Source organism: Sardina pilchardus, chromosome 15, assembly GCF_963854185.1.
Source record: "Sardina pilchardus chromosome 15, fSarPil1.1, whole genome shotgun sequence".
Lineage (NCBI taxonomy): Eukaryota > Metazoa > Chordata > Actinopteri > Clupeiformes > Clupeidae > Sardina > Sardina pilchardus.
In genome coordinates this window covers 13,970,373-13,983,433 of record NC_085008.1, presented here as the reverse complement: position 1 = coordinate 13,983,433, position 13,061 = coordinate 13,970,373, and the positions used below count along the sequence as shown (strand labels likewise).

Genomic DNA, 13,061 nt, shown 5'->3' with positions numbered 1-13,061 from the left:
AGAGTTTGTAATGAGCCATTAGTCTGAGTCTAGCACAGAATTTCAGTTGGCCCTTATTTGGCATTCTAGACATCCGTGCCATTACTTAGAGTACAAGCATCTGTCCTCTTTTCAACTGTCTAGCTGGTCTCAGGGAGACCATAACTTAGGAATATCCTCTGGCAAAATCAATCTCAGACCATTCTACCATTTAGGCTGTAAAGTAAGAGTTGTACAGTTGTCACTGTGCTCTGGACATCCTCGGCTGCTTACAAAATATATATATAAATAATGATATGCCAGGGCATTTAAATCATTATGTAACATACATTGCCCAGTTGTTTTCACTACTTTAATGCAGTTCTATGTATACTGTAAATTGAACATTGTATTCATAGACAAATGTTCAAAGAAATTACATTTTCATTCTTTAAAACAACAACCACCTGTGTCATTAAAAGTGACAGGGAGCTCATTAAAATTCCATTTTAATGCCTCAGTGATTAGCACCTCACTGCACATTGACAATTAGCTTCCCTTCAGTTTCTACATCCTGTTATAATGAACACCCAACAGTTTGTTAAATTATGTTTATTAAAACTAAATTATTGCAAAAAGAATATTAATTGGCTAGATACTTCTCACAAACAATTAAGTGTTTCTTGTGAACCCAGAAACATTCAACATGACAATTCTCATTAATTCTGTTTTGGGATCACATTGAATAACATAAATCCATGACTGAATAAGAGTTGTGAAATTAAACTTGATTGTAGCCCTTACATTGCATTTGTGTTAGTGTAAAAAGTCAACTCCACAAGTATTATAGTGACATCTTGAATAACATTAGTGTGACAATGTGAATAACAATGAGGTAGAATTTCAGTTCAGTAAAAATAGTATTGAGACCAGATGATTTCAGCATATTTAAATCTGCCAGAAAGGCAAGATTTAAATATGAAAAAAAATGAATATCTGCCTCAGATGAGGAACAACAAAACAACATGTACAATAACGTTCAGTCTATGACATCAGAACAAGCACAAATATAGCACACCAACTAAAAGTCTGAGTATTTCTGATGATCAAAACCTTCAAAAATGGCCTTCTTCCTCTCATATGGCTCAAATCCCAGTACTACAGACAGTTCGTGAGACAAAAAAAGACACCAAAATGTTCCTTTGAGACATGTCCACTGATATTAACCAGATATTTGGTGATGCCAGATGAGTGGAAAAAACATTGACACAGCCTGGACTGTCTCATGGTATCCACAGGTTTACCATAAATCTTAAGTAGAAGTGTGGTTGCCGGAGATTCCATATGCATAAACAGGCCGCTTGACACGACTAAAGCCGTAACTCAGTCCTTCGACCCCAGGGGGAAGGGTTTCAGCGAGAGGAAGCTTGCATGTTTCACGAAGACGCTGCCATCCTCAAGCTTGACTTCATGCACTTGTTGCTAAAACAAACACACACACACAAACCACTGAAGAGACATCGGAGCCAGTTTTGAGCAGACACTGCTGACTTAGACTTTTGGAAGGAACAATGTTATAAAAAAAAAAAAATCCTTTGTGTTTGTGTGCTTCAGCAGTTGAACAGTGGTAATATTTGTGGTCAGTCTCTCAAAATGAACACTGTCATTTACAGACTCCTGGGTCTTTAACACCATGGGCACGTGCACAGCATAGTCCAATGTTTACGCTATAGCATTTACAGATGTTTCATGACTGTATTAGCAAAATAAGTGGACAGAAGGCAATTTTTAAAACATTTTCCATGGGTCTACACAGGGAAAATTACTATCAGCTACAATATCAACCTCCATGGCCTTATAATGTAGGCCTGTGGGAAACGTTTCTTGACTATATACTGTAGGTCTACCCTTCATGGAGATGGTGAGCCTCATTCCACTCACCTGTAACCCAGTATTTGACTTCCCTGTTCTGAGATTGAAATCATAGTCATGCCATGGACAGAAGACTTGCAGGACACCATCTGCTTCCTCGATGTCTCCATCGCACAGGGGTCCTCCTGCACGCAACAAACACATACAAATACAAATAATGCACATACAAATAATGAAGCTCTTACCACCAAACACAAAGTGGCTCAGGCTCTGCTGTGAATGTAAGCTTTGAGTAGGCCTAGATCTATTTCATATTATTAGAGAGCCGCCTACTGTCAGGAATGGAAAATGATCCATAAGCCCATATTAGGCTAAATATGATGAGCTATAGCGCATCATTGACATTAGCTTTTATTAACGTTGGTGGCCTACAGAGCCCACAAGCCTACATATTGTCATTTGCTGTATCAAATTTGAAATTATTTTTACAGTAGGCTACCTACCAAGCTGTGGGGGAAAGCGCACATATAAATGCTACCATCCGGTTCTGATGTGACGTAGTGTTACGAAGGGAAAAAACACGGATATGCTCACGCAAGTAGGCTTACTAGATGTATGGAAAGACAAGTGAGACGTAGAGCGTAGAATTAGAGACGTTAAAGATTTGGGTATCTTAGGTTAGGCTGCATGCAAAAAAAACAACAACTTAATGTAGCCAAATATCACTGGCTTATGGATAAGAAATGCATTTTAGCGGCATGTAGTTAATTCACAATAAATCCTACCCGAATGAGAGCAGCGTGCATCCATCGCAAAAAAATCCCCTTTAACATGAAAGAGGCAAACATCAGAGTCGAAACCGAAAGAGGAATAGATCAGACGGCACTGTCGATTAGACAGCTCAGAGACTGGGCCGATTAGCCGCCACACTACATCTTGAGCAGCTGCGCTCCCTTCCTTTGCTGAAGCCATATGCGAGCGCACTTTGTAACAACAACACATTAGAAAAATATTGCCCAAATTCTACATCGTTGTGTTTCATATAGCCTAAATAAACGAAAGCTGTAACCTCATAGGCTATGCTCTAGCATTGACTCGGCGCGCAGCCGAGTTCCATAGCGGAAGGGGTGTCCTGATGAATAATGAGCCCATCACCCGTGTTCCAGTTGCCGACTGAAATCAGATTTGTTGTACTACTAGGCCTACTTTAATGCAGTTTGACATCGTAATGATGGATATTTATAGCAACAATGAAGGGGAATGAGAAATGTTCGGTTTATACGCCGGTTTTCAACACTGATACGGTTTATCAGATTTTGACTGCTGTAGCCTAGTTTATCCAACATTTGGCATATTTTGTCCTGGGGAGAATCCTAGTGCATACACATCGTTGACAGATGAAAGTGTGTATTGCTGAAGTGAACATATTTAGTCAAACAATTGCAGTGTTTATTGTGCTCCTTGGAAATTAGTATTTGAGCAAGTATGTCCAAATGTGACAAATGCCAGACTAGTTTTACAATCCACTGGGTTAAACTACTTGGCAAACAAACACATGCATGGTGTTCCCTCGTGCGCAAAGCTAATTCAAAGTAGTTTACCGGACATATGATGCGCTGTTCTCACCAGCTTCAATTGTTGCTTGCAATGTGGGGCAATTGCATCAGGGCTAATTTCTTCGATCAGGAAAGATGGAGCTATACGGTAATGATATTTATACACATGGTCAGCCCATCCTTCCTGGGAGAAAGCAGTCACACCTGACCATTCATTAATGATCAAATAGGGTATTTTGTAGTTCAAATAATAATAATTAACCAAAACACTATTATTGATACTTCAACATGTTTCCCTACGAAGTCAGTTGCAACAAATGTCTGTCTATTCAAGCAAATGTATTCATGTTACAGCAGGGTGGGTGGGTAGCTGACAGAGGTGAGTTTAATGTATACAAAATGTATTTCTAATACAAACAGTCTCTAAGAAACGCAAGGAAATGCAAAGTGTTGCAACCATCCCCACTGTAAAATTATATCTGCTCCACTAATGGAATGGACAGTTACGCACCTGGTGTAGCCCACCTGTTTTTATCTTATTAAACCTGTCATAACACGTCACTCCTCCATTTCCTCCATTAATATGGCAAAGTGAACGGATTCGAAAAACGTTCAATCATAGGCCTACATGCTTGTAATTCTTGTCTGTTAGTCTAATTCATTGCTATTGGTAGGCAATGTAGGACTAGGCCCTATATCCCAAATCTCAAAATCACAAATTTGTATCTGCATAACAACATATTGGCCTGGCCCCCGCCTTAGGCCTACTACTTTCGCTCATTTGTATTTCTCTTCATCTCCAGGCTATCAACATATAGCCTAGGCCTTCTTAAAAATGATGACAGGATATACAGTTGTTTCACACTACAATGTTAGACTTGGTGTTGAAATGTGACAGAACAGAACAGTTCTTTTTGAGTTCCCACCATCAAACAGGGCCCATCACTTAGAGATCACAGACCAGATAGGCCTATTACAAAATGATGTCACAGAGGTGGACTTTTTTTTTTTTTTTTTTTAAACAAATTTGGCCAACAAGAAATGTTAAACTATTATCAAGAGTATTTGAGCAAACCAAGTTCGCATTCAATGATGAATCTTGAAATGCTCTCAGAACTGGTCGATATATGGGATGAGACTCCATTTGGCCTCCACAGGCAGAACCCCCGTTGGCCTACGTATGACACAATATGAAAGCTCAGACCAAATATCTGACTGCCAAGAAGACTTAAGCTCATCCATCATTAGCTTCCATGTGTTTCCCAAAACACTGGCCTCATTTAAGCAGCTACCCTCTAAAACCTCTTAACTCACAAGCCAGCATGAGTTAGATGGTCTTCCAAAAATATGGTTTTCATTAAAGGAGTCACAAGGAGACAAACAGCCCACATTAAACCCACATTTTCTCTCCAGACTTGCTTTGTTCCCCAAAGATATTTCATCTAGAATTATCAGTAAAAATTGCAGGGGCAGAATTATTTTATAAATGGTTGAAAGTGAATGATAACATTTTGAAATGGGTAAACCCATAGACATTTATATCTGTGAGGTCAAGATATTAAGTGTCCATTGTGCTTTTGGAAGACCATAGGAGATATCTTTCCTCCCTCATGTCATCAGATCATGCAGCCAAATGGGACTTCGGGGACAGGGAATAACACAGGAAAAGAAAACTCCTCAGAAGTCCGAACCAATGGCCCCACAGGAAACAATAGCCAGTTCTTCAAAAACAGGTTGAGTCAACCTGGATGCATTGAAGTTTTGAGGTTTGACTATCATATTTAAAAATCTTCTACACAAATATTTATAATCACATTTTTTTAAATAACAGCTTCCACCTGTCCTTATATCTAAGGACACTGAAACTGTTGTTTTCCCTCTTTTCCCAATTACTCTTCAACTATGAGTGATGGAATGAAGCTGTTGCCGTCCACGACTGCAGCAGACTGCCAGCACTATGTCTGTGGGACTGTCCTTCAATGGGAAGATTGGATGGGCTATTGATAAGTTTGCTTAGGAGACTTGAAATCAGAGAAGGAAGTGTTGAGTGTAGCTCTTGAACCTTGGGCTCTCTCTGTTCGAAACAGGTCTGCTGGGGTGATCAGACATGCAGTGCATTCCAGTCTCCTCATCCTCTCATCACTCATAATTATATCCAGACACAATGGTGTGTGCTCTCCAAGATGTTGGTGTAATGGATCAGGCAGAAGGGAATTGTGGAATTAATGCATAATCTGTGCACCAAGCTCAAAGACAAGACAGCAGACATGTGTATATGTTCTACAGTCTGTCTCTCAATGGGATGGGGGAGGGGCATGAGTCAAAATGATTATATGCATAGTTCTGCCCCTCAAATAGGACTACACAAAATTGGGAAAGTATATGGTCATCTTCCAATCATACTTTTGTCTGGAGTTCAAAACAATGTTCAAAAATGGGAATGTAATTATTTAGTAAGTCCCAATAATGTGTGCGTCATATGTCTGGAATTCAACTGGCACAATGAAACCAAGTCATCTCGGCAATAGAGGAGTATTTTATAGAGGCCCTGTAAAATGGAACTTTGGATTTAAAAAGGGCCCATTGAGGGGCATTTCGTTGTTTCTAGTTTGTAGTCTGCTGCTCAATGGGGGGGGGGGGGGGGGGGGGCAGTTGACTGTCCCAGCCTTATCCCCACCTGCTCCCTTATGTAGCCTCTCATGAGTGAGATCTTGGAATCCTCAGACACCTTCCGTCTAAAACCAGAGGACAGAAGAAATGTCCCTGGCTGCACTCACCTCTGGCAGCCACAAAGTAAACTCTGAGTAGCATTGCTTTATACAGATAATCCACTCTTATGAGAGGATGTGGTTTACATTACCGAGATGATGGAGCTATGAGACCCCCCATCCCTCCCAAGTTTACCTCAAATGCATTACTCTTGCCAGGCTCATTTTTTCTCCCTGTTGAATCAAATGTCAAAACAAGTCTGTCTTTGGGGTCATACAATATGTGATTTGTTCCATAAATTCGGCCAGAGGTTTACACTGGGAACATTTTTGGCCCTCTTCATTTCAGGGAGTTGTATACCATACCTCAACACAGCCAACTCAAGAGACATGTCAAGGGCAGCACAAATGGGATGTTGGCATAGAGACCGAGAGCCCCATGTCCGATAGTTCTTTGGGTAATTGTACTCCTCTGACATGGAGCACACTTATGTGTCTGGACATTTCCAAAGCCATGTGGTGTAGAGAATGGCAGGCCCTTTCATGTCTTTCTCTGTCGATTTTTTTTTTCAACTTGTTTAAAATGTCAAAATGACATTTTAACCGCACAAGAAAGTATATGTGATATGACCAGTGGCATATAGACATGGCCACATAGGAAGAAACTGCAGTTAATCAAATCAGTGTAACATGTTGTATTGAATAAATTGTGAAAGTCTTGAATCACATATAAGAAAAAACTGAGCTTAGCAAAAACTAACCGTCATGTACAGTATCTTAGTCACTGAACTGAACAGTAACCTTTACTAATTATCTTCTCTATAAATCTCACTCTTGCAATTGCAATATCTGTGGTTTTGCTACAGGATGTTAACGTGCCGTAAACACCTCTGCAGGAAGTCTAGAAATTAGTATCTGTGATATGAGGATAACTATCTATCTTGCACAAGAAGCTCCATATACGTGCCTTACTGCATGTGACACCTAATTTGATCTCTAAGCCACTTACTCTTGAACACAGACATTTTGTATTTGCTTCCCACATCATCTGGGCATTGAAGTGGCACATGTGTTTGCTTAATGAAATCATTGGGTTTGATATTACATTGTTTGAGAAGCGTTTTGTTTCAGGGTAGTGGAGTCACAGAGCTATCCGCCAGGAGGCCTCTCCAATCTCTCACCTGGCAGCACTGAAGTAGGTCCTTCATGGCACCATTCCATATATTTTACAGAATGGCCCGTCAACCCTCACATCAGGCACGTCACATTACAGAGCGGAAGCCATTCATTTCACCGCTGCCATCTCTCGGCCGTTCACAGTGGAACCGATGGCCATTACTCACGCCAGACGGCTTCCCCCGTCACAGCTGTCATCCTCGGGCTGCATGCACATGCAGAAGATGCAGTTACAAACCAGCCTGTCCTTTCCATTACCCTCACTCACTTCTTCACTTTCCCTCCTTTAACAGAACACTGTATCAAAACCACTATGGGGAAGATGCTGATGGCATGAATGGTTGATTGGAATCTATCTAATGTTTTTGTTTGGACAAAATCACTGTTCTTCTAATGAACAGAAGAACAGTGACTTTGCCCAATAAAATCATAAAATGATAAACCATAAAGTAGGCAGGACTGAGTCTAACACGTTTTCTTTTAACAGAGGATGTGTTGCAGCCTGAGGTAAAGGCTTTTATAGCCCTCCCGGCTGTATTTCTCTTAAGAGTAATATAACGTAATGGATTCTCCACACTCTCTCCATTTAGACTAGCTAGCTATTATTTTGGTCAAAGGTTTTAGGTTCTCAAGGAAGAAGACCATGAATGAGAATTCCTCTATCGAAACTGAATATGTAAGCACTTATACATGGTGACAGTCAGTCGGACCAAGTCTAGCCACAACATTACCTCAGTGGACATCACTTCAAAAACAATGCCTGAGTTGAACTCACTACGGTAGAAAAAAGTTTTACATGCCAACAGTGATGGTGAAAAAAATCATATGAATGTGTTTAGCAACATTAAAGCTCAAAAAGTCACCTGGCTAACATCTGTTGATTTTAATCGGGCTCTTTGTCTGAAGTACCGTGTTGTTGGATTTATTCCACACTTTTAAGTTAAAAATTACAGAATTACTCTGAGAATGGGTACACCATAGTAACCATCAGTCATCAGTGTGTCCTCTTACCTAATCCTCACATCCCTTCCATTTTCATCAGAAAAAGACAATAAGGATACTGAAAAATTACAGTATATTTTGTGAAAGGTGGCCTCGGCCTGAGATTTGACAGTTTTTTGAGTCCAACAGGGGAAGTGCTGCTTAGTTACAGTTATAAATTCTCGAATTGCTAAAAAATAGTAGGCCTGAAAGTTCTCTGTCAGAATCTAAGACAGACTCGCTCCAGGCGCTGACTTAACTTTAAAATGTACTAAAGATTTTATCTCTCCCTAGCTTCTCGTTTTCAAGGGAAATACTTAGAATTACTTGTTGTTCAGTTCACAACAACACATCAGATAACATTTTCATTTAAAAAAAAAAAAAAAAAAAAATGTCTTGATCCAATCGTATCAGGACTGTCAGAAATGAAAACTTACCTAACAATGCAAATAATCACACTTTCCATACTAAATTAAAACTGTAATCCATCACTAAACTTTTGCATGTGACAATTTGGTTGGCTACAAATGAATGCACTCCTAAAAAAAGTCCCCGAGATCTTTGCTTGCAACAGAATGAGTGATGATGTTATTTGTGATCTCACGTGGAGGCTGAAAACACCATTACAAATGCATGTATGCATGTGAAAATAAGAGGGATGATTTATGTACAGTTGGTTGGGGGGTTGAGGGGTGAAGCACACAGTGTTCTTGCAGCCCCCCCCCCCCCCCCCCCCCCCTTCCCTGCACAACTGTGAGACAGGGCCTTCAGATGAGATCCCAGGTCTGTTTTCTCCATCCCTCTTGAACCATTAATGACCAACGCAGGCCGTCTATTTCTTTCAGGGCCCCCCTCACAAGAGCTTTCTAAAGATAAATTCTCCTTGGTCATACACTTCCCTCTCTCTCTCTCTCTTTGTCCCTGGTCAACCACTACTATTTGCAACCCACCCCCCCACACCCACACCCAAAAGATCAAATGCCCAAAATACCAAAGGTGAATTTCCACCTTTTTTTCCCAAAGGGTGACCCAGGGGGATCTGCTTCTGAGAAATCCAGTGTCTGTAAAAGTTTTCCAAGTAGACACGTCCCCTGTCTCCTCTGAGCTATGCTGAGTGCTAAATGTGCGGCTGAGTTTTTTTTTCACAATCAAAATTTGTTAATAACCAACTTAAGAAAAAGATATTACCTTCGTAGGAATGGTTCAATGACATTTGGGAAGCACCACCTTAGATATATGTTCTCATGGTATGGTATATCATTTGGATTTGACAGCAGACTTAATCTGCCTTTGACAGTAGGCCTAATTGATCGTTTCCCCAGTAGGCACAATTGGCTAATTGGCTGCTGAAGCCAATTGGCTACACAAGGCTTCAGCATTTGTATAGACTCCATCCGGATGTGAACTAAAGGCCTATTCGGACGGGATTAGTTTTATGGGGGGACGTACAGTAATGCAGGTTTATCATATGACCTCTGTAATATAAATGTCCAATTCGGACGGGACTAGACATCTCTGTCATTTTACTTGACATGGGAGGAGTAACTACGTTTACGTTCTGCCGTCACATCTTCGTCGCTGTGCACGTGATACTTTGCGTCAGGTACGTGCGGCATTTTCAGATTTGAAAGACTACAAGTTGGTTAAACTAGCAAACGTATATAGCTTTATGGTAGCCTATGCCATAAGTAGTTTGAAATGGCTAACAATATCAAGCTAATAGGCAAACTAGCTAACGTCCTATTAGGAGCTTTAGGTCTATGGCTACACAGCATGTCATGTTTTCATTCAGACTATAGACCTCTGAAGTTCGCCTACAAAAAAGCTACCATCTTTGCCCATATTTGGAGTTACGGTATCTGACGATTTTTCCTATGGGAAATTAACATGGGGATTTGGAATTATCACACCTGTTAAACTCTCGCGGGGATGACAAAATCGGAAATTCAGGTGTTTTCCTGAACACACTTTTGTCCTCTGCCTTCGAGAGAAATCTGTGATCTCCGGTACGCGAAATTACGAATCCTACTATGGCCACGCCAAGTCCCGCCCTATGATGCGCTATGCCGCCCTCTGATTGGCGTCCTAACCTTAACCCAACCCCTAACCCTAACCTTAACCCTATCCTAACCCAGCACAGCGTGAGTGTCATTGAGCTCAGCCAATCAGAGGGCGGACTTGGCGTGGCCATAGTAGGATTCGTAATTTCGCCTCCGGCACGCGAAGGCGGCAGACTTTGACTTTTGCTACCCCAGAGCTAACTTGCGATGCAACTTGCCATTAAGTTAGTTAGCCAGTTAGCTCTGGGGTAGCAAAAATGAAAGTGTGCCGACTTCACGTACCGGAGATCACAGTATGCACAAGAAGGCAGAGGACAAAAGTGTGTTCAGGAAAACGTCTGCATTTAAGACTTTATCGTCCCCGCGAGAGTTTAACAGGTGCGATAATTCAAAATCCCCATGTTATTTTCCCATAGGAAAAATAGCCAGATACCGAATTTCAAAGATGGCAGCTTTTTTGTAGGCGAACTTCAGAGGTCTATGGTGGAATAGAGAATGGTAATGTGACGTCGCGGACATTTCGCGGTTGCGCCGCGGTGGCGTCTGGGATACATACGTGAGGCCACTTGTACGCTGCTGCCAATGCTGTACCATTGTAAACATCGTAAAACATTGCTAACTCGCTGTTTCTAACACTGTTTTTCACACATCATGGGACGAACCTGTTGTGTTGTTGGATGTAACGTCCGTGCCCACGATCGTCAGGTAAAAAAAATCAACAACGGAGTGTCTTTGTATTACTTTCAGGGTCTCACGTCCACTCTCCAGACGGTCTGTCATAGGGATCCATGTTACCGATCAAAGATATTTTTCTATATAACGTTTCCTCGCGTCTGGCAGGAGCTTGTCTCTGTACGGTCCATTACTACTTCTACTACTAGTTTTTAGCATAGTAGCCTAAATGTTTACATCTAGTGTTACTGTTTTGGCTAGCCGATCTTGTTCGAAATATCATAGGTTTCCATAGGTTTCTTGTTTATAATTCGCGCCGCGGCCTCACCTAATGGAGGAAAACGCCCTTTTTGTCCCAGAATGCACTGCGCCGCTAACTTCCGTTCCCATTCTCTATTGTTTTCCAATCAGGATGTGACGAAATATTACAGACATCTTTACAGAGGGTCGCGTTCGCACGGGATTAATATTACCTAAGGTAATTTCTCCGGACCGTTTTACGGAAGGTAAAAGTGTCTGTAAATGTCACCGACATACTCCGTTATGTTTACTGACATGGCGCGTCCGGACGGGACTACATTAGCCTACCTGGTAATTATTACTTTACCTGATGTCACCCCATAAAACTAATCCCGTCCGAATAGGCCTTAAGATGTAGCCCGAAATAAGGGCATTTACAGTGATAATTACCAGTAGCCTACCCTTACGCCATGGCAGAAACACACAATATTTGAGTACCTATATTGAGTATTTAGATCGACGCATTACCAGTATACCCTTTGTTGACAAACATGAGAACTTTGTCATAAGAACTAGATGCATTGCATGATAATACTGTCTAAGTGCATACAAGTCACTGATTGTATTTCTATTCGCTTTGCTTTGAAAATGTTGATATTTCCATGGATATATGGTAACTAAGCTCTTCACAATGGCTCCACTATCAGTCCAAAAAGGACACTGTGACTTTACTGGAGCTGGTAACAGAGCTACTTAGGTCCTACTTCTAGGTAGTCAGTGCAGATGCGAGATAACAGATTGTTCATCCCCTTCTCAGTCTGTCAATTAAACATGACAAAAGCCATGATCCTAAATGAGCAACGGCACAAATGGCACAGAGCTTCCACAGAGCCTGTTCACACTAGTCATTAAATGCGTCTTGGGCAAATCTGATTGCAAGTGATCAGCCAAGACGCATTTCGTTCACACCAGTATTCTAATATGCGTCTCAGCTGATCACTTGCATTCGGATTTACCTGTAGAATGTAACTTTAGAATTTAGAATGTTTATCTATTGGTCTATCATCATGGGCGAAGTCGCATAAGGACGGATTGAGCGTTCACACTACAGAACATATGTGGATATATGCGTCTTAAACCACCTCCACATGTGGTTAAGAACAATCTGATTCCAAACCGTTTTGGTCATTGTTCACACCAGTCTTTAGAACGAGACACTTGCAATCAGATTTGCCCAAGACGCATTCTAATGACTAGTGTGAACAGGCTCACAGATTGTAGATAGGCAGAGCAACTGAGCTTGGGGTCATTCCACGCCAAATCAACCAGAGCCCACGCACTTGCGTCTCAAAAAAATCTGAAAAAAATACCATGTGTGCCTATGTTACCCAGGAGACACTCTGTAAAATGTGTTTGTGCTAAGATCAATACTTTTCAAGTAACAGCCAGTTTTACAGGGGGAGGGGGGTGTCAAATTTGTTCTACCTCTTTTTTTTGTCAAAGTTCACAAGCTCATTGCTCAAGAACTAGAATCTGTAGGAGGCTCAAATTTTGCAGGCTGGTGCATAAATAGGAATAGTATGCAGTAAAATCACCACGAGTAGTCTGGATGATCCTGCATGGTCATAGCAGTCCCTCAAAGTTGATCAAAATTTTATTGGAGTTCTTGGCTGGGCTCTGTTTAGGCTTACAGAAGACATATTTTTACTCAACATAGACTCTTGGTTTTTTTTCTCTTGTTGAGATCAGTAGAAACACTCTCCGAAAAAGCAATGAAGAGAAAAGAAAATCCATCAGGGACTGAACAGCAGACCTCACAAGTTTGAAAAATAATTTTG

At 41.1% G+C, this 13,061-nt stretch overlaps 1 protein-coding gene across 1 annotated transcript; it reads right to left on the bottom strand.

Annotated features, from left to right (window-relative positions):
- Window positions 1–418: 418 nt before the first annotated feature.
- si:ch211-212d10.2 (uncharacterized protein LOC557710 homolog) lies at window positions 419–2,946 on the bottom strand. Its single transcript, XM_062556223.1, has 3 exons — window positions 2,616–2,946; window positions 1,900–2,015; window positions 419–1,440 (listed from the first exon to the last, which is right to left on the bottom strand). The coding sequence occupies exons 1-3, from the start codon at window positions 2,830–2,832 to the stop codon at window positions 1,342–1,344; spliced, it is 432 nt and encodes a 143-aa protein (XP_062412207.1). The 5' UTR covers window positions 2,833–2,946; the 3' UTR covers window positions 419–1,341.
- Between the last annotated feature and the right edge of the window lie 10,115 nt (window positions 2,947–13,061).